The 19,127-nt window shown below is 44.6% G+C and overlaps 1 protein-coding gene across 1 annotated transcript in view; it reads left to right on the forward strand.

Annotated features, from left to right (window-relative positions):
- CSUI_001983 (thrombospondin type 1 domain-containing) overlaps positions 1-18,101 on the forward strand; it is a gene marked incomplete at its 5' end in the record, with an annotated part of 25,951 nt that extends 7,850 nt beyond the window's left edge. Inside the window, 8 exons of the mRNA XM_068062186.1 lie at positions 95-373; positions 1,333-1,434; positions 2,398-3,701; positions 4,818-5,151; positions 6,191-7,092; positions 7,696-9,969; positions 11,099-11,848; positions 12,367-18,101. Coding sequence (XP_067925837.1) covers positions 95-373; positions 1,333-1,434; positions 2,398-3,701; positions 4,818-5,151; positions 6,191-7,092; positions 7,696-9,969; positions 11,099-11,848; positions 12,367-16,083 — 9,662 coding nt within the window. The remainder of the gene's footprint in view (positions 1-94; positions 374-1,332; positions 1,435-2,397; positions 3,702-4,817; positions 5,152-6,190; positions 7,093-7,695; positions 9,970-11,098; positions 11,849-12,366) is intronic.
- Positions 18,102-19,127: the final 1,026 nt, after the last annotated feature.

Consider the following 19,127-nt stretch of genomic DNA (forward strand, 5'->3'; position numbering starts at 1 on the left):
CTTCTTCTTCATCTTCGTTTGCTTCATTCCGTCGCTTTGATACCGTGAAAGAAGAACTCTTCTCTTTCTTGTGTCTCTTCTTTTTCTGCCCTAGATCCAGATCGCTTAGTTAGGCCTACAGACCCAACGACTGCATGCGACGATCACGTGGACCTTGTGGAAAAGATAGGTAGAGGATACACGTGTCAGTTCCTTCTATCTATCGCGGGCAGTGAGCGCTTAGGAGGCTGCGAAGCTCGGCTAGCAGATTTACAAAGGAAAAGAAGAAGCGAAGGGCAAGAAGACGAAAAAGGGACAAACCCTCTGCCTGATGGAATTCCTCCGACCTCTCGTGTTAAAGATACATGCCCTCAAACATGTGCTGCCTGTAACGGTAAGAAGCAAGACTCTTGTTCATCTCCCACCTATACATACATGTAGATGTATACGCATACATATAGACATAGAAGGGGATATCTTTATGTATATGTGTGTATCTGTACATCTCGGTATATATTCATCCATAGTCGCATACATGATCGGACATAGTATTGACACAGCTGTCTTCTTCGCACAGAGAGAGCTAGGCCAGGTGTATGCATGCAGTGATACAGATGTAAAGATACATGGAGATCAGCTGTATCTATCTAGAGCTAGTATCTAATAGTGTAGATATGTAGAAAGGTATGATGCTCTACATGTCGACGGCGTGAGTTCAGGAGTTAGCTGATCTAACAAGAAGTAGACTTAGTCACATAACACGCGCCTTTGTGTAGATCTTCTCGCCAAGTAGCTATAGACGCAGACGCCGGATATTCTTAAAGATGAAAGTTGCCGAGCGTACAGATACTTATCTATCTATATATACTTGTATATATGTATATATATATACACATACATCTGTATCTATGTGTACACCGGTGCATGCATCTATAGAGAGAGAGCAATGTTTGAGGTTCCTCGTATTACGTATAGAGAAGGTAGATAAGTGATATACATGCAATGAGCCATTGCTCCTTCTTTCATATGCAAATGAGAAGCGTCTATCGCCACGAACCCGTTCACATTCAAGCAAGTATCTTATCTATCTACCTACCTATCTATTTTGAATCTTTCTTTGTACCTTTCATTATTCTTTCCATCTCTCTTTAGGTTTGTATCTGTCTATCTACCTACGAACACATCATACATGTGTCTACAAAGAAAGCTACATATATATGCTATATATATATATAGGTATACTGTCTGATAGACGGGGGTGAATATACTGCTAGCGAGACCGTCTGAATGAATCCTGTTTCTTTATTCTCTCTGTTCTTTCCGTTCTTTCTTTTGAACTTTTCTTCTTTTTAGACCCTTCTCTTCTAATTCCTGCTCTCTCGAAAGAAGAGAAGAAGAAAGACCTCCCATGTCTTGGAGACTGCTGCGACGTCCCCATGCTCGAACAGGAGACGGGTAAGGAGATATGAGAAACACGAAGAAGAGAAGAGACGAAACGAAAAGAAGAGAGAAGAGAAAGAAAGGAGAATAAGCTAAGAAGAGATCAAGTTGAAAAGACCAAGAGACAGGAAGGAAATAAGACATCCTATTTGACTCCTTCTTAGCATGCAATACACACTCAGTCTTTATACATCTATCCATACATATACATATATATGTATGCGTCCATAGACGTATACATAGGTGAACTTATGTATCTCTCTCTGCATACATGTACATACACTTGGCTATGGACTTGAGTGTGTAGAGAGAGTGAGACACAGCGAGGCCTTGTAGGAAGTATGGAGGCAAAAAGAGAAGATGAGACAGGCGTCTATAAGCGAGGTCGTAGATACATGCATCCGTTTAAGATATCTGGAGGTAAAAGAGTGAAGCATGCAAGACTCCTTTCTTTCAAAGAGGATGGACGAATGGATGCTTTCGATAGTAGGTTGGAGGTTCGTGCTGCAGAGACTTTACTTGAAAGCATGTTTTGCCTAGCTGGGGTGTATATACACTGGAGATGACGAAGAGATAACACGAAGCTCTCTCTATTCTTGAGTGACTTGCAACGTACACAGCTTCTTTTCTCCTCTCTCATGAAACATCTTTCTTTCTTTTCATTCTTCTTCTCTTTCTTACTTCAACATTCCTTGCCTTTCTCCTCACGAGAAAACAATGCATATCGATCTTTATGTGTATGATCATGTCGAGAGAAGAGAAGGCGAGTGCCATCCCCCAGGTGTCTATACGCCCCGTGTGGGACTACGAACTCTTCTTGGATGAAGCATCTCTCTTTGTTCTCCGAGATATTTCTCTGTTTTTCTTTCTTTCTTTCTCTCTCTCCTACCTGTCTTTGTGCCTTTCTCCTTTCATGTCTCCCCTTGTTCTACCCCTTTTTCTCTTTGTCTGTTTATTTTGATCCTGTGTCTTTCGTAGGTTACACATGTAAACAGATCATGGAGTTTGTAGGAGGAGATTGCTCAGTGTATCTGAAAGATCTTTCGAGCTCTCCTTTACCACCCCAGGTTCCTCCCTCGACAACTCTTGAAGATGCTTGTCCCTTTACATGTGGGGCCTGCGCAGCGCAGGAATGCGTCGACAATCCTTTAGTTGAATCTCTAGGCTATACATGCAAGATGATTCTAGATGCCTCAGAAGGAAGAGGGGGATGTGAGGCGACTCTTCAGTCTCTTACCCCTAATCCTTTGCCTAAAGACATTCCGCCTTATACACGGGTGAAGGATGCATGCATGAAATCCTGCGATGCCTGTCCAACGTTGAGAGATACCGATCCAGAAGACGAGTGCCACGATGATATACGTCTTCCTCAGTTGGGCTTTAGCTGCGATATTCTCTTAGCATATGCTACGCGAGGATGTTCAACGCCTCTCTATGAACTCTTTCCTCCTGGCACAACTCTCTTCGATAGATCTACTCTAACTCCTCCTCCTTCGCCTACTACTACGACGCATAGTCATGTTTCGGGAGCTCCTTCTGCATCTTCCGAGATTCTTCCTGTTGCCTCACTACAGCCGTCTTCAGGTGTAGTTAGTCCAGCAGCAGCAGCAGGAGGAGGAGGTCTGCCTCTAGACCCTAACGAGCCATTAAGTACGTATTGTCGTTTATCATGTAATCAGTGTACACAGAAGAAGAAGAGAAGAAGTGGAGGGCTATCAAGTCATTCTAGAGGGGGAAGTCATCCCCATTCTCATGCCTCATCTCCATCTTCTTCGGGATGTCGTAACAATCCTCTAGTTGAAGCCCACGGGTTCTCTTGTTCTCTCCTCGTTAAAGCAAGTTCCTTAGGGTGTAATGCTCGCCTTCAAGATCTCTCAGATTCCCCTCTTCCTCCGGGGATCCCACCCCAGACACGTGTACGTGATGCTTGTCTCCTCGAGTGCGGAGGGTGTATCGAAATACCGACGTGTTATGACGGATTTCAGAATGGAGACGAAGAAGGCATCGATTGCGGGGGCTCCTGTCGACCTTGTCATGCATGCTCTCCTACTCTCTTCAAACAACTTGGAGAGGCCTACGAAATTATCGGAGGGAAGGGCATTCAACATGGCGCTATAAGAGAGCTGCGATGTGCAAAGAGTAAAGGATATGAAAAGGTCGGAGGAGGCAAAGAACCCGAGACTCTTGTTTGCCAGGATGGACTCTTTCCTAAACCGACCTTGAAGTGTGACGTAAAGAAAGTAGAAGTGCAATATGCCTCCATGATCATCGAACATGCCGGGGTAAGAAAGGGCTTCAAGAAAAGGAGATGGAGAGAATGAACGAAAGGGATGAAGAGAGTGAAGGAAAGAAGATACCACAACGAAAGGGAGATTCGGAAACATACACACAGGTCTCTCCTCTGTATACCTTTCAAGCGATCTACTGCTTTTTCTCTCTATATATGTACATATATATATACATGTATGTATGTGTAGACAGATCTCTGACGTATGAAGAATGTCTCGATCAATAGACGTAGGCGCAGAGGTGAAGAGAGAGATGCTTCCTGCTAATTCGTACCGCCGGGGAGTCTCGATGCTTATAAGGAAGGACATCACTAAACTCCATGACCTCACAACGATATCTACACATGCATACACACAAATACATACGTACATACACATATACATACACATACATATATATACATATATATACATGTGTATATATAAGGAGAGATGCTTGTATTGGATATAGTGTATCGATGGACTTGGGTTTGTGTTTCTATGCATGCACGTATGTCGAGATGTACGTGTTCACCTAATGACGTCTCTTGTACATGCAGATCTCTTTGCAAGGTGATAGACATGCGGTACAGACAGAATTCTCATAAGTGGGTATGAACCACGTATTTAGATTCCTTTCCTTTCTCTCTCGCTTTGTCTCGCTTTCTCTGTCTCTCTTGGGAGATTTCGTCAAGTCATTCCAGGCATATCTATCTCCATCTCTATCTACATATCTCTCTGTACCTATAGTTGCTTGCATATGCATCTGGCAAAAAGAAGTCTGGGTCACTTCTCCTGCATCGCTCCATACATACAGAGAGATACACATAGATACCCACATACGCGTACTCAAACGTATATATATATCTATATATGGGTGGTTTCTATGTGTACCTCTCTCTCTCTCTATATATATATATGTATGTATATATATACGGTTGTGTACGCGTATGTGGCATGTTTCTATTAGCATACTCTCCTTCCCCTCCTTGTGTGTGTGTCTCTATGTCTGTCTTTTTCTCTCTAGGTATGTATATCTACATCTCTATCTTTATCTCTTCTCTTTTTCTATCTCTGTTTGTAACCTGTTTGTTTCTCTTCTTTTGCTTTGTCGTTCCTTCTGGCCTGTAGGATATAGGTCCGGAATCGGTCTCAGCTTTGTATTTTTCTTTACTGCATGCACTTCATCTCCGTAATTCACATGAACTTCGCCTGTTAGCTATAGGCACCGAGAGAAGAGCTCAGCCGATAGGAGGGGGGACAGGCGGAGCAGGAGAAGAGGGAGAAGGCGAATGCAAAGACGATCCTCGAGTAGAACAGATGGGCTACTCCTGCTCCCTTTTGTCTTCTTTCTGCGACGCGGAGCTTCACGTTCTGGCACAGAGCCAAGGAAAGACTCTACCTGCATGGCTACCAAAAGGAGCGAAAGTAAAAGATGCATGCGGTGCTACATGCGGCGTATGCGGTAGGTTAAAAAGGAGAAGAGAAAAAAGTAAAGAAAGAAAGAAAGAAACACGGCTATCAGTAGACTGATAAGCAGACTAAAGATAGATACACAGATAGAGAGATTGAAGATAGATAGACAGATAGATGGATTAGATTAGGGATAGGTGGACAGGGTTGTATGTGGGACTGGTTTGGCTTAGGAAGTAGCGGGGTGGTGTGTAGTGGCAGGGGGGCCTGACCTAGGAAGGTGTGAGAATGACTAACTCCTGCTGAGACAAGAGAATGCCTCTTTCTTTCTTTCTTATAGAAATTTGAAAGAGGCAGATGTTGACAAGAAGAAGAAGCGAAGGAGAAGACAGCCGTCAAAGAGGAACTGGGTCTATGGAGAAACAGATGGCTATCGCCTATTCTCGAGTAGATACACTAGGACGGAAGATGAATATCTTCAGTGTAAAGAACGAGCGAATCTTTTCTTTTGTCTTAAAATGATAAGACAGATATCTCTCTTGTTCTTCTTATTCTTCTCTTTCCTCTTCTTCTTCATTCACCTCCTTGTGTCTTCTTTGTGTGCCCCCATGGACGGCTGATTCATGTGAAGTAGGACTAGGGGTGTTGCTAGCGTTCTTCTGCATATCCACAGCTAAGGCAAAGAGAGGATAAAGCCCCGCGAAGACACACACGCCTCTTCTCCCTATCTATTATGTTTCTATGTATCGGCAAAGAAAGAAAGAAAGATAGATGTGGGGTTCTAGGAAGCCCGAGGGAGTTGTAGTTCCTTCGGTAAGATCGAGTTGAAGCTATCAGCATATCTCTCTCTACATATGGAGACACACGTACATGCCTCCACGTCTCTCTCCGTATCTGTGTGGATAAGTATGTCTATATGTAGTATATGTAGGTGTATGTTTGTCTGTACATTTATATATGAAGGGAGTAAGTATGAACGTGTATCCAAACAGCATCCATCCTTCCGCTTAGATTCTTCTTCTGTCTCTCTCTTTCTTTTATCTCCTTTCTTTCTCTCTCTCTTTCTGTTTCACTCTTTCTTTGTTCCACAGACAACCGCCGTCTTCGCCGTCTTTCCTCTTCATCTTCTTTACTTTCTTCTTCATCTTCTTTACTTTCTTCCTCTCCGCGTCACCTCGCCGCATCCTCATCTATCCCTGCTGCTTCATCCCTGTCTCCTTCTTCTTCTTCTGTCTTTCCCTCTTCTTCTCTTCAATCGCTAGCAGCGCGGCCTCTTGTGATCGACTACGCCGTCTTATGGATGAATCCTAATCTCCCCTTTAGCTCGGTCTTTACAGATGAGACACCTTCTTTCTTTCTCAATACTCTCTACAAGCAATTCCTTGATAGGGGGGACGTCGTTATCAACCCTATCGACGGGACCTTACAGCAAGCAGCTCTCGCGTTAAAGAAACGACCTTTCCTGGTCTCTTTCGATTCGCCTAGATCTCTTAGGCTTCCTTTAACTATATGGAGCCACGGGTTTGGGGCGTTCTCACCTCCTGAAGTAGCTAGGCAACTTTTCTCTTTATCTGGAGTTCCTCTGCCTACAACGCAGCCTTTAGATCTTCCTTCCTCTCTTCTTCGTCTTATAGAAGGATATCATCGTCACGAAGAAGAAGAAGAAAGATACTCTCATGCTGACGGAAGTTCACGTCTTCCCCTTCATCCTTCTCATGGTGATCGAGGGGATCTTGAAGACTCGACGGGTCGCAATGGTCATCCTCAGGGGGGTGGATATACACCTGAAGTGGATGGGCCGCATGCATCCGTTCGATATTCTCTAGCCAGCGAAAAGAAGACATTAATACCTTTAACGCCTGGAATGGAGAAATGGATCGGAGTCTGCAGTGAAGAAAACTTCTTCTCACAAACCCATTCTCCCTATGACTACAAGAGACAGGCGTCTCCTCCTACGAGTCAAAGCTGCTGTAGCATGCACGCCGAGCTCCAGGTAACACCATGAAGAAAACACATGAGAAAGAAGATCTAGAAGAAAGAAAAAGAAAGAAAGAAAGAAAGAACACATACAACAGGATGAAGAAAGACCGAGTTTCGTGATACCAGCAATGTATGAATGACCTACGAGGCATGGTCCTTCATTCATTCTCGTGCGTCAAGTTCACTAGAGTTCTGGACGGAAATATCTTCTTCTCCTCTCGCAACACTCCTAGCCTCTCCCTCTGTATGTATATGTATTTATATGCATACATACATGTATGGATTCACAAATATACACATATCCTAGCTACAGTTCTATAGGCAGACAGATATCTCTATGTCTGTAGCTAGCAGCACACACAGGGGAGTCCTAGGCATCTAGCTAGCTAGCTAGATGTAGGTACAATCCTTTGATGTATCGTAATGCTTCTACACCCTCACGCTTGTCTATCTATTACTTTCATTCAGATGCCCGTCCACCTGTGCATAATGTAGTATCTCTCTTCTCTACGTCTTCTCGTCCCTTTCATCCCCCCATTCAACTGTTGATTCAGATCTCTTCTTTCTTTCTTTCTCTTCATCTTTTTGCTTTTCTTTTTCTTTCTTCCTCCTTCAGGCTCTCTTGGAAGGTCGGTGCGGACAGCTCCTGTATAACCAGAAATTGTCAGAAGAGACTGTGAGGATTTTCTGTGAGAGAAGCATCGAAGACGAAGATGGAGAAGAACGTCGATGCTACGCCTCCTTTCGGTTACTCTTAGATCGCTATAGGAATCATCATGGGCCATCATGTGACTTGCGACCCTATGCTGAGACAGTAGTCGAGACTTGGTGTAGCCGCGATCTCTCAAGCGCTTTCTCTGCATCTCCTCTTGAAGAGAATGAAAGAGAAGGTCCTTTATCAGCCACAGGTCTCGGAGGAGGAGGAGAAGAGTCAACACAGGGAAAGAGAGGTTTCTACGACGAAGGAGGAATGAAGAGAAGAGGGGATGACAAGATCCTCACTGCTAATAGAGGTGGTAATAGTGGGGGGGGAGCAGAAGAAGTGGAAGAAGAAAGAAAGATGAAGAAGATAGATCAAAGAACAAGTGCCATAAGTTCTTCTCTTAGCGGAGGAGACACAAACTTACCGTATTGTTTTGCAGAGATTGAAAAGACTTTACAGCAGCTCGAATCCCATATATTAGCCACACGGACATCTGAAGAATTAGATGGGCTCTGCGCCCCTGAGAGTTGCTTTAGAAAGAATGTACGATATCTCGATGCCATCACACAACTTCAGACAGCTTGGAGACTAATGTTTCTCTCTCCTGCCTCTTCTTCTTCTTCGTCGCCAGCTGCTCGAGCCGTTCAAGAAAAGCGAAAAGAGATGAAAGGAGACGCGCGAAGGAGGGGAAGAGACGCAGTAGCAGAAGAGAAAGAAGAAAGAGAGAGAGAAGAAGAGGAGGCTAGAGAAGGAGAAGAACAAGACCAACTATTCGATGGCACCGAATATCAAAAACGACGTCTACAAAGACCTCTGACGAAGAGCGATAGACGTGAGAAGGGGAGAGAAGATACAGAAGATGAGAGAGAACAGGGGGAGGAGAGAGATAGAGAAGAAGAAGAAGAAGAGAGAAAGATGAAGAAGACAGGAGATGAGGAAGAAGAAGGAGATATGAATGAGGAAGAAAGGCAAGAAGAGAAAGAAGAAAGAGAAGAAGAAGAAGACGAAGATGATCAAAATAAGAGGGGAGAAGATTCCGATACGGATGAGACACCAGCTATTAATACACCTGAGGTGAAAAATAAGACGTCCGATAGTATGGATTCTTTATCTACTTCTTCATCCTCTCCTTCTTCCATGACGGCTCGCCTACTCCGCAGTACACCTGTGGATCTCTCTTCTTCTTCTTCTTATCCTCGTCGATTGTCGGGGGGATCGAGTGGTGTGTCTCTATTGAAGCCAGAGAAAGAAGATGAAGTATTAAGGGAGGAGGAAGAACCCAAGAAAAGAAGACATCTTTTCTTCTCTTCATCTTCATCTAACGACGAAATCCTCACTCAACTTGGCATGCAGACATATCGTGTGGAAGAAGTTAAGAAAGGCTTGAAGAGACGCCTCCAGCAAACCGTCACGAACATCGCAGACATCCTTGGTATCCCTGTCGATCCTCTTTCTCAATCTCCTTCTTTCTTTTCGACCTCTCCATCCTCTTCTTTTTCTTCTCCCTCTTCATCTTTCTCAGAAGAAGACTATCTCAACGCACGACGTCTGCTCGAAGAAGAGGAAGAAGATCGGTCTCTTCTTCTTTCTCAGGCAACAGGGACTTCATCTAAGCCTTCTTCTCTCTTTCCACATCGTCACTACTCTTCTTCTTCTGCCTTTTTCCCGTCGTCTTCATCTCCATCCTCTCTCTTTTCTTCATCTATCTTTTCTTCTCCTTCGCCGCCTCGGCGCCGATTGAAAGGTTTCTCAGGAGGAAAGAAGATCGCTGTAGGCCATTTCGACGGGCCGATCGGAGAGACTTTAGAGGAGATGATAAATCTGATCTGTACGAAAGTTGACGAAGACTATTGCCAGCAGACTCTTGTCTTATTAGCTGAAGATAGTCCTATCAAGAACCCCACCCTAGTCGTTCAGCCGTGCTCGAGTCGATGCTTTGTCCCTATTACGGGAATGCTAGGAGGTCTCCTCGAGACGTATGGAGAAAGATATAAAGATCCTTTTCACGAGACTCTAGGAAAGATCATGAGAGCTTACGGAAGGTTCTATTGCACGCAAAATGATAAGGGACAAGTCTGTGGAGATGTCCTCTTCAATCGACTCAAGAGCATCGATGTTGATGTCTATACACCCCAAGGAATCGATTTCAACCTTACCCAGTGTAAATGCCCTCAGTCTTTTGTACAGGTATGAAGCAATCGACAGAGGGAGGCAGATCCATATACAGACCAATGCATACACCTATCTCTTCTTATCATCTACACACAGCGATACAGAGGTAAAGAGAGAGAAGGAGAGAGACTGATAGAAGCACCCGTAGAGAGATATACAACTATAGAGTTGGAGATCTCTGTCGCTCATACCTGAAGGTGCTTTGGTTTTTCTTTCATTTCTTAGCTTCTCTTGCTATACAGACAGAGATGAAAATTCGTCGAGCATTCATCAACTCCACGGACTCACTTCAGTTCTATCTCATATATACATACATATAGACGTATATATATATATATATATATGTGTATCTATATGTAGGGGTGTATGTATGTGTGTGTGTATGTAGACATGCTCTCGACCCACTTGAAGGTGTGGAGGGTTGAAGGAGACTATTCTATTACACATGCCTAGCATACAAAGAGATAGATACACAAGCAACCAGATTATACGTAGATAGACAGACAGGCTAATGATAGATCTACAGATAGATGAAAGACAGATTAGAGACAGTTTGGATAGGATAGATGTGTATGAAAAGTGTGATGTATGTGCCAGTGGTGGTCATAAGGCTAGGAACACAAGGCGCTACCTATGCTTGTCTAAAGAGGAGAGAATCTACACATTCTCGGGCAGACTAGGTCCTTCCTAGTACGTGGAGAGTTCTATCTCCAGCTGTCTCTCTATCTCTCTTTATCTATCTGTCTGTCTGTATATCTACTCAAGTGCAGCCTTGGCCTTTTACATGTTGATTTCTCCTCTGCTTCTGTGAAGAGCATCCGTCGATTGTGTAGACATCGATGGTGAAGGGCCTTCATCGGTTGGTTTACTCCTTAGCGAGGCTTCCTCTTCTTTTTCTCTTTTAACATCTTTCTCTTCCTTGGTGTGTATGTTCCCGTCTTCTCTCCTTCTAGTCTCTTTTCTCTCTTTCTCTTTCATCTCTGTATTCATCTCTTTACCACTCCCGTCTCTTACCTCTCTTCTTCTTGTCCTCCCCTCGCTACCCCCTCTCGTCTCTCTTCTCTCTCTTCTCTCTTCTTTCTTCTCTCACTTTCTCTCTGTCTGTCATCGTTTTCTTCTTTCTTTTTCTCTTCTTCCCTTGTAGGACGGCCAGTGTGATCGGACCTGCTTCACAGAAGAGTGCGGGTGGGATGGCCAAGACTGTCTCGTGCGTCGTATGTTCCCCGAGGTGTATGAAGCCCTCATCTCCATGGTAGACACCTCGTGTCTACTTTATAATGAAGACTTCAACTGCTCCTCGAAGTGTAAAAAGCAATACGAACATCTCCTATCCGCCCATGAGAATAGCTGCTGTCTTAGCGCAGGCTTGGATGTTTTATCTTCTATTCTTTCCGTCGAAATGAAACACCCCCTCATCGACAAGAAAGATAAGATATGGAGACCCTCTCGATCTATAGCCTATCTCGAACAGATGTGCGGAATGTCCTTTGATAGGACCTGCAGTCTTGGTAGGCCTAGACAGCTAATTGTCTTAAGAACCTCGATTCTTCAGCAGGAAGAGCCACAGCAAGACGATCAGAGAGGGAGGAGGACAGGAGAGGGCCTCCAAACAGATGAGGAAGAAGAAAGAAGGAAAAGAAGAAAAGGAGAAGTCGACGAGGATAGAGATGGAGAAGGAGGAATGTTGAAGGTGCAAGCACTTCTGAAAGATGAAGAAAAGATGAAGGAAATCCACGGCATTATACAAAAGTCGATAGCTCAACGTCTACGACTAGTGGATCGAGATATCACCCGCATCAATACACGCCTGGCGCCCTTTAATGGACTAGAGATCGAGACCTTCATAGACTCGGGAATCTACGCTGACCGGTCTCTTCTTCTACTCAAAAATCAGGTTAACCATCGAGGGAGAACTAAGGAAAGCGACGTCTCGAAGTTAGAGACTAAATATAGATTAAGAGAGATATCTTTCTCTTGAAGTGTTTCCATGTTTCTTCTTAGCCGTCATAGTGGAGCATGCAGTGTATATACACCAGATATCATCTTGATCTGTTTTGGATTATTTTACTCAAGCTTCCTTCTATCCATCATATGAACCTCCAGACTCGCGACGTCTCTCTGGATCTCTTCACGTCTCTCGCTCTCTCTATAGATAGTCATCCTGACGACTTTGTATATCTCTACGTCTCTCTCCTCTATCGATAGTTCTCTTTATATCTCTCCCAGATTTCTGTCTCCATCTCTTTGTATCTTCATATATGTGTGTATCTTTATATCAAAGAGTGAGCACATTCCGCATCTATATCTATGTACGTGTATATACACCCGAGTATGATTCTTGTCATCGTGTTAACTTTTCTTGTTCCTTCGTCGTCTTCTTCTTCTTTCTTTCGGTTTCTTTTTCCTCTGTAGGAAAATCTCCGTCAGCTCGATGAGACAATCCTTCGTCGTCTAAGAGCTGTCGATCTTGGTGCTTATCAGAAGAGAGGTCGTCAAGAGAAGGAAGAAGAAGAAGACGAAAGACAACACTATCATATACCCCCCATGATAGGAGGTGTACATACATCACACCTAATTTCCACACGAAGTGCGATGACACCTGCAGTCTCGAAGTCGATCGCTCCGCCTCTCCCCTTCTCTGGATCTTTAGGCATGGATGAGATTCCTCTTGATCTACCCAAGGAAGCTTGCTCTGTCTCCGATTTACATCGACTACTTCATCCGAGCTATTCTCTTCTTCTTGGCTCTTCTTCTTCTTCTGGATTCCCGTCTCTCCCTTCTTCTTCTATCGTCCCAGCGGGGAGTCGTCCCGGTGTGAGCTCTTCCTATCGAAATCTTCTCGAGAAGAAAAATGCCCAGGATGGCTCGAAGAAACAAGAGACAGATAACTACCTCGGTACTGCAAACGCAAGAAGAAGAAGAAGACTTCTACAGAAAGAAGAAGATGGAGAAGGAGGCAAGAGAGAGGAAGAAGAAGAAGGAGATGAGGCTGGAGATAAGAGAGATAACGATGGGGAAAAAAATCCGAAGAAGAAGGGGGGAAGAACTTCTTCCCTATTCTTTCATCCATTATCTCTCATTCGTCGATTGTTTTCTCCATCTTCTTCATCCTCTCATTCTTCTTCTCTTGTTCATCGTCGTCTACAGCAAGTCGTTTCTTCTCCATGGTCGTCGCCTTCTTCTCTAAAAGCAAGAGGAATCGCAGGCACCGCGACCGGCGCCGGAAGCGTCATAGGCGGGTCAGGGGCAGGAGGTCGAGCTTGGTACAAACATGGAGAAGGAGAGGCAGTGAGATGTTCGTCTTCTTCTTCCTATTCTCGCATAAGCGGACCCGAGATCGATCAAGTGATCTGCGATAACGGCTCCTGGGTCTTTAAGAATCTTCTCTTGTGTAAGAGAGACTGCGGCGATCCTTCTCTTCTCTTTGGCGATAATGAAGATGAAGAAGAGGAACAAAGAGGCCCATATCAACAAGGGGAGGATAGAAGTTCCCCCGATCACAATGAAAGAGGAGAAGAAGAAGAAGACAATCGACTGTTATCTCTTTACTCCGTAGGAGAGGCTTCACCGGCAATCGATTTTAAAGATCCCGCTCCTTCACTTCGAATCTCTCAAGATGAAGATGGCAATATCACAGAGAAGGGTCGTCTTCTATCATCGAAGACCCATGAAAGGAGAGACGATCTCTTCAGCAAATCCGCAAGAAGAGAGGGGGGGAGCATGTCTTCTCTTTCTCTCTACAAATCTCCAAACCAGCAGGCACCCCCTCTTTCATCTTCTCCGGGAGATAACTATCCTAGGAGGAATCCTAAAGGTTACCGAATCGAAGGACAAGGGACACCTCGACAGTCTCGATACCGTCACGGAAGCGAAGTCGAAGTGTCTTGTACAGAAGGTTATTCTCCCCCTTCCGGGTTGTTCTCTTCTTCCTCGGTACAAGGAATTGATCTTTATCATGGGCCTTACGATCCACGAGAAGGTCGGGGAGGAGTGAATGTGTCTCCTACGATCTTGAAATGCCAGGATGGGGTGTGGCGAGGAAGATCTTTGATATGCTATCCTCTATGTGAAGAGTTCCCGTATTCTCGATCCCAAGAATACTTGGTTCAAGGTGAAGGAAATCGGCACGGAGATCAAAGAAATATAGCTTGTCATCGAGGTTTCTATCCTCAGCATCGAAGTTATATCTCAACATGTTTGTATGGGAAGTGGGTGTCTCCTAATGCTTTCGAATGTACTCGAGCTACACCTCCTGATATGAAAGAAGGGGCGACGGGATTCCAGAAGATTCTTCTCCAGATGTTTAGTAGTGAAGGGGTCTTTGGGCTTGTCATCTTCACGGTGCTTGTCACGCTAGCTGGACTCACCGTCTTCATAGCTTGGCGTGTCTACTACCGTAGGAAAGCGAAAGAAAACTTCGTGTCTAGAGAAGAAACCGTACAAGCTCTCAAGATGTCTTCGGTCCCTATTGTCCCTTCCTCGTCTTGTGCGGCGGGGGGGACCCTAGCCATGATGACTATGTTCACAGCTACAGCTAGCGAAGGAAGGCGAGATCCCCCTGCTCGACAACAATCGACATCTCACGAGCACCAAGGAAGAACACTCGAGGGAGACAGAAACCCCAACCCGTTCACCAAAGAGACAGGAAGAGGAGGAGGAGGAGGAAGAGGGCAAGGATCAAAAGAAACAAAAGAAGATGAGGAAGATGTGATGACAAGACAATCGCAAGAAACTAATGGCGGTTTTCCTTCGTTAAGACCGGAGATGACAGGAGCAGGTGGCGCTTTGGGGCGTCATATGTATAGTAGAGGTTCAGGTCAAGGCCAACCACCTTTGCCTATATCATCGAGTGCTTTCTCTTCTGCTCCAGGTTGCCCCCCTTCCTCTTCTTCTTTATCACAGAACAGTCATCTTCTTCCTTTCTATCATGCCTCTTCTTCTACTACGAGCCCCATGACTACTACTACTACTACTATGGACGGGCAGCATCATCACTCTTCTCATGAACATAATGCCAGAACCACTCTCCTCCGACCCACTGCTTCTTCTTCTTCTTCCTCGTCTCTTCTAGATCAGCATCGCCCCTCTCAAGCTCAGTTGTCTTCTTCTCGTTATCTCGTGCCTAACTATAGATCATCGAGACAGAACCTCCAAGCCCAGAGTACCCATCCTTCTTCTTCTACTGCCTCTTACAACCGCCAGCCTCCTCCTATTCCTCCTGTCCTTCCTAGTAGTAGTAGTGAGGAGAGCAGCCATCTGGCTCAATCAGCAGCAGGGCAGGCGGTGGGTTATTCGTCGTCTTCCTCACTATTAGAAGGGGGAGGAGGCGGAGGAGGAGGAGGAGGAGGGCTGTCATCAGCCCCTGTCTCAGCTAGCTACGGCATTATGTCGACGGTCACGGGTTCATCATCCGGTTCCCTAGTGAACAATGGGAGTCTTGTGTATATCAATCCCAATGAGATAAGCCAAGGTCATCCTCTTATCCAGCTTGGGAGAGAGAGTGAAGGAAATCCTCGAGGAAGAGAGGGGAATGAAGAAGAAGAAGACGAAGAAGATTTCCTACCTCGAAGCCGCACTTTCAACGGAAATCCCACAGTAGGGTATCATCCACGAAACGAAGAAGAAGAACAAGAAGAAGAAGAAGAACCCCATCATGCCTTATATCAAGGAGGAGGAGTTAGGAGAGGGACATTTCTATCAAGAGGAGAAGAGTTTCAGGAAGAGAGCAGCGCTTCTTATCTCATCCCTCCTTCTTCGCAGCATCAGCAATCCATGACGTCGACAACTGTATCGACAAGTACAGGGGGAGGAGGAGGAGGAGGAAATTCTCTAGGAGCACCGTCACGTGAGAGAGGAGAAGGCGGAATGAACATAGAAGAAGGCCATGCCTCGTTACTTTATACATCATCCATTAGTGGATGTGATAGTCATCATCTCCCCTATAGCCTCCCTTCAGCTCTCCATAGTGATCGAAGAGGTAGCGGGAATAGTCATAGGGATGAGAATCCTATGATAAATGTAGGTCGCAATCAAAGCACCTCGGTAGAGGGGAACCTATCTAGTCAAGCAAGAGAAGGAGGAGGAGGAGGAGCAGGAGGCATAGCAGGAGGACGGGAAAGAGAAGAATGATATTGTATTGCTCCTCAGTGAAAGAAGAAGAAGAAGATAATAGACGTGCTTCTTCGATCTTCAGCTGGTGACATACATACATAGATCAATACACCTCAACAATGACGACCTCTATCATCGGCAATTCGAGATCTTCTTCTTCTTCCTTTTCTTATTTCCTTGGACGGGAAGGACGGTAGCGGCGATGCGAAGAAGAAGAAGAAGAAGAGATCCGTATCATCTCGTGTTACCTACGACGACCATCGGGACGGTAAAAAGAGATATGAAAGAAAAGCAAGAAGAAGAAGAAGAAAGCGTCAACAAACTCAAAGAGGCGGGGGAGAGAGATGTTGTCTAGACAGGAGAATGAGAAGAAGAGGGTGGATGGAGCATAGAATAGAACAGGGAAGATATGATGTGGATAGAAAGAAAGAAGATAATAAAGAAGAAGAGAAACGACCCCAGTCTGAGAGATCTATGTAGATCAAGAGATAGATACACACAGAAATGGATACGCAGAGAGAGAGACAGAAAGAGAGACGGAGGTAGAGAAGGGAGATGAGAGAAAATGCTTAAGAGATGAAGCTAAGCACAACGAGTCTTTGAAAGGAAAGAAAGAGAAGAGGGACAAGAAGACTAGGTAGGCTGCTCAGCTCTTCGTATAGTCTACGGGAATGGCGCCCCTTCCGATTCAGCGGCACGGGTCTAGACTTTTTCTGTTCAAGACATGCCGTCAGAAAGAGGAAGAAGAGAAGAATCGAGTCATCAGAAAGAACCCCCCGAAGACATGGATGTACAGAGAAAAGAAGAAAAAGAAAAGAAAGAAGACGTCAGATGGCCGTTACAATGGAGGAGGAGAAAAAGAGAAAGGCGTGGAAAAGTAGGAGTAGTAGGAGTAAGAGTAGAAGTAGATGCTGAAGTATGAGAAGAAGCAGTCTTTTCTTGCAGAAGGAAGAGAGATATAGAAAAGAAAAGATAGAGACGCCTTGGACATACAAGGCGTTGTGTTTCTCTTTACTTCGGATTCACACGACAATCCATCTAGAGCATCATATAGCATACGTGTATATACACCTATACATCTATTTATATACATATAGTGGGAGAGAGATGCAGAGATGAGAGTGTATGTACAGTGCAGCAGTAGGTATATACAGGAGGTGGCAAGAGGAGCATTTTTCCTTTCGTTCTCTCACTTATATTGTTCTTCTCTTTACTTTCTTTTTCTCGAACATATCTCCCTCCTTCTGTCCTTCGTATTCTCTTGCGTAGAAGCACCATTTCCTTTATGAGCGCTATCCCCACCAGTCTTTAGCTATCTTTCTACCCACCTCACTTGACAACCACAGAAAGCATCTCTCTTTCTCTCTTTCCTTCTTTTCTTTTCTTCTCTTTTCTTTCTTCTTATTTGCCCTGCCTATATCTAGCCGATGACAAGAGAACTGTCTCAATGAATCCATGAAGGGTCGGTCTTCTTCCTCATATCTGAAAGACCGCGTCCCGATGCCTGCTGCTCAGCTATGATCACGTGAGAAGGCAAAGGAGAGTAGCCTAAGAGAAGATGACTTGAGCTTAGTCGTCTTCTTTCTTTCAATGATCAACTTGGAGAGAATCTTTCATTTCGTCTTCTAGCTTTTCAAGTGTATGTACACTTCTCTCTTTCTTCATATGTTTCTTTTTTGGTGTACTTCCCTTTCTTCTCGACAATGAAAGATAGATGCTCGGTGACTACTCCCTTCCCTACGGTTTCTCTGGCCTCCTCTCTCAGTTGTCTTACTTTGTGGAAGTTTTATGTGAACCCTATAGATGGGAGAGAAATGAGTAGAAGTAAGAAAAGAGAGAGATAGATCTCTTGACTCTCTTGATAGAAAAGAAATCTATCTCACACGCTCACGAGGAAAGATCCCTCAGAAAATACAACATGCTCCCGGAGGGCGTGTCTCCCTCCTCTTTCTTCTCTTTCTTCTTTCTTTCTTCCTTCTTCCCTTTCCCAAGTCTCTTGCCTTGATCAGAAAACAAACAGTCGCTGGGAAGGAAAGAAGACTTGTTTATCATTGGCTAGAAGGCATCCGCCTCCTCCTCTTTCTCCTTGTCTACCTGTCTATCTCTCTTTGATCTATCTAGCTCTTGTCTTTGCACTGGACACCCATGTCTAAGAAACTAGCGATGAACACGCATACCATACTTATTCATTCCGAGATACATACACACATTCGTACATAGCTGCATACACACATGAGTACTTAGATCTTCATACATCCTCCATGTATATATATGTACATATATACCCGCATATAAGGCTATTATATCACGTGGTGAGACTTCCTTTTTCTCGGCTAGCTTGCTGCGGAATTCCGTGTGAAGACTAGCCTCGTATTGAAGGGTCTATGCGTAGACTTTTTGTTCAGAAGAGAGCCTTCTCAGTTGACTCTTCTTCCTCCCACTTCATAACTTTCCCTCTGGCTTGGAGAAGTTCCTTGTCTCTCCCTCTCGTTTCTCTATGACTTTCTAAGTTTAGATAATTTTAGAGAAAGGGAGAGGTTTTCTCTCCTCAAGTGCAATTAATCAGTAGGAACGAACTCTCTCTCTCACACCCGTCTACCATACTTTGTAAGGATAGAGAGAAGGAAAGCTAAAGATTCTCTCACAGAAACCTTCTTCACACATTTCTCAGAGTCTGAATAGTGATCCGCATGGGAGGTGAGGTGGTCCGTTACACACTCCTGAGGTGTACATACACTTGAGAAGTCACGGGGGTAGCAGTGGTGGGATGCCTCTGAATCTTCCCCTGTTCAAGAGAAAAGTCAACTGTCTGTCTTTCTTTTTCCTATCATCTACTGGTGAGTTTTACGGTAGACAGATAGATTGAAGACAGAGACATAGGTCATCGATAGACAAGTGATGATACATCGGTGGACCCACGGAGTGAAGAAAGATAGCTAGGTCGATAGATACATGAAGATAGATACATTAGTGGACACGTAGACAGACAAACCGAGAGAAAGTATTCAAGCCGATGGCGAGAAGACAGATTTCTTGACGAAGGAAATCAAAAGAATTCTGTC

Source organism: Cystoisospora suis (genome assembly GCF_002600585.1).
Source record: "Cystoisospora suis strain Wien I chromosome Unknown contig_820, whole genome shotgun sequence".
NCBI lineage: Eukaryota > Apicomplexa > Conoidasida > Eucoccidiorida > Sarcocystidae > Cystoisospora > Cystoisospora suis.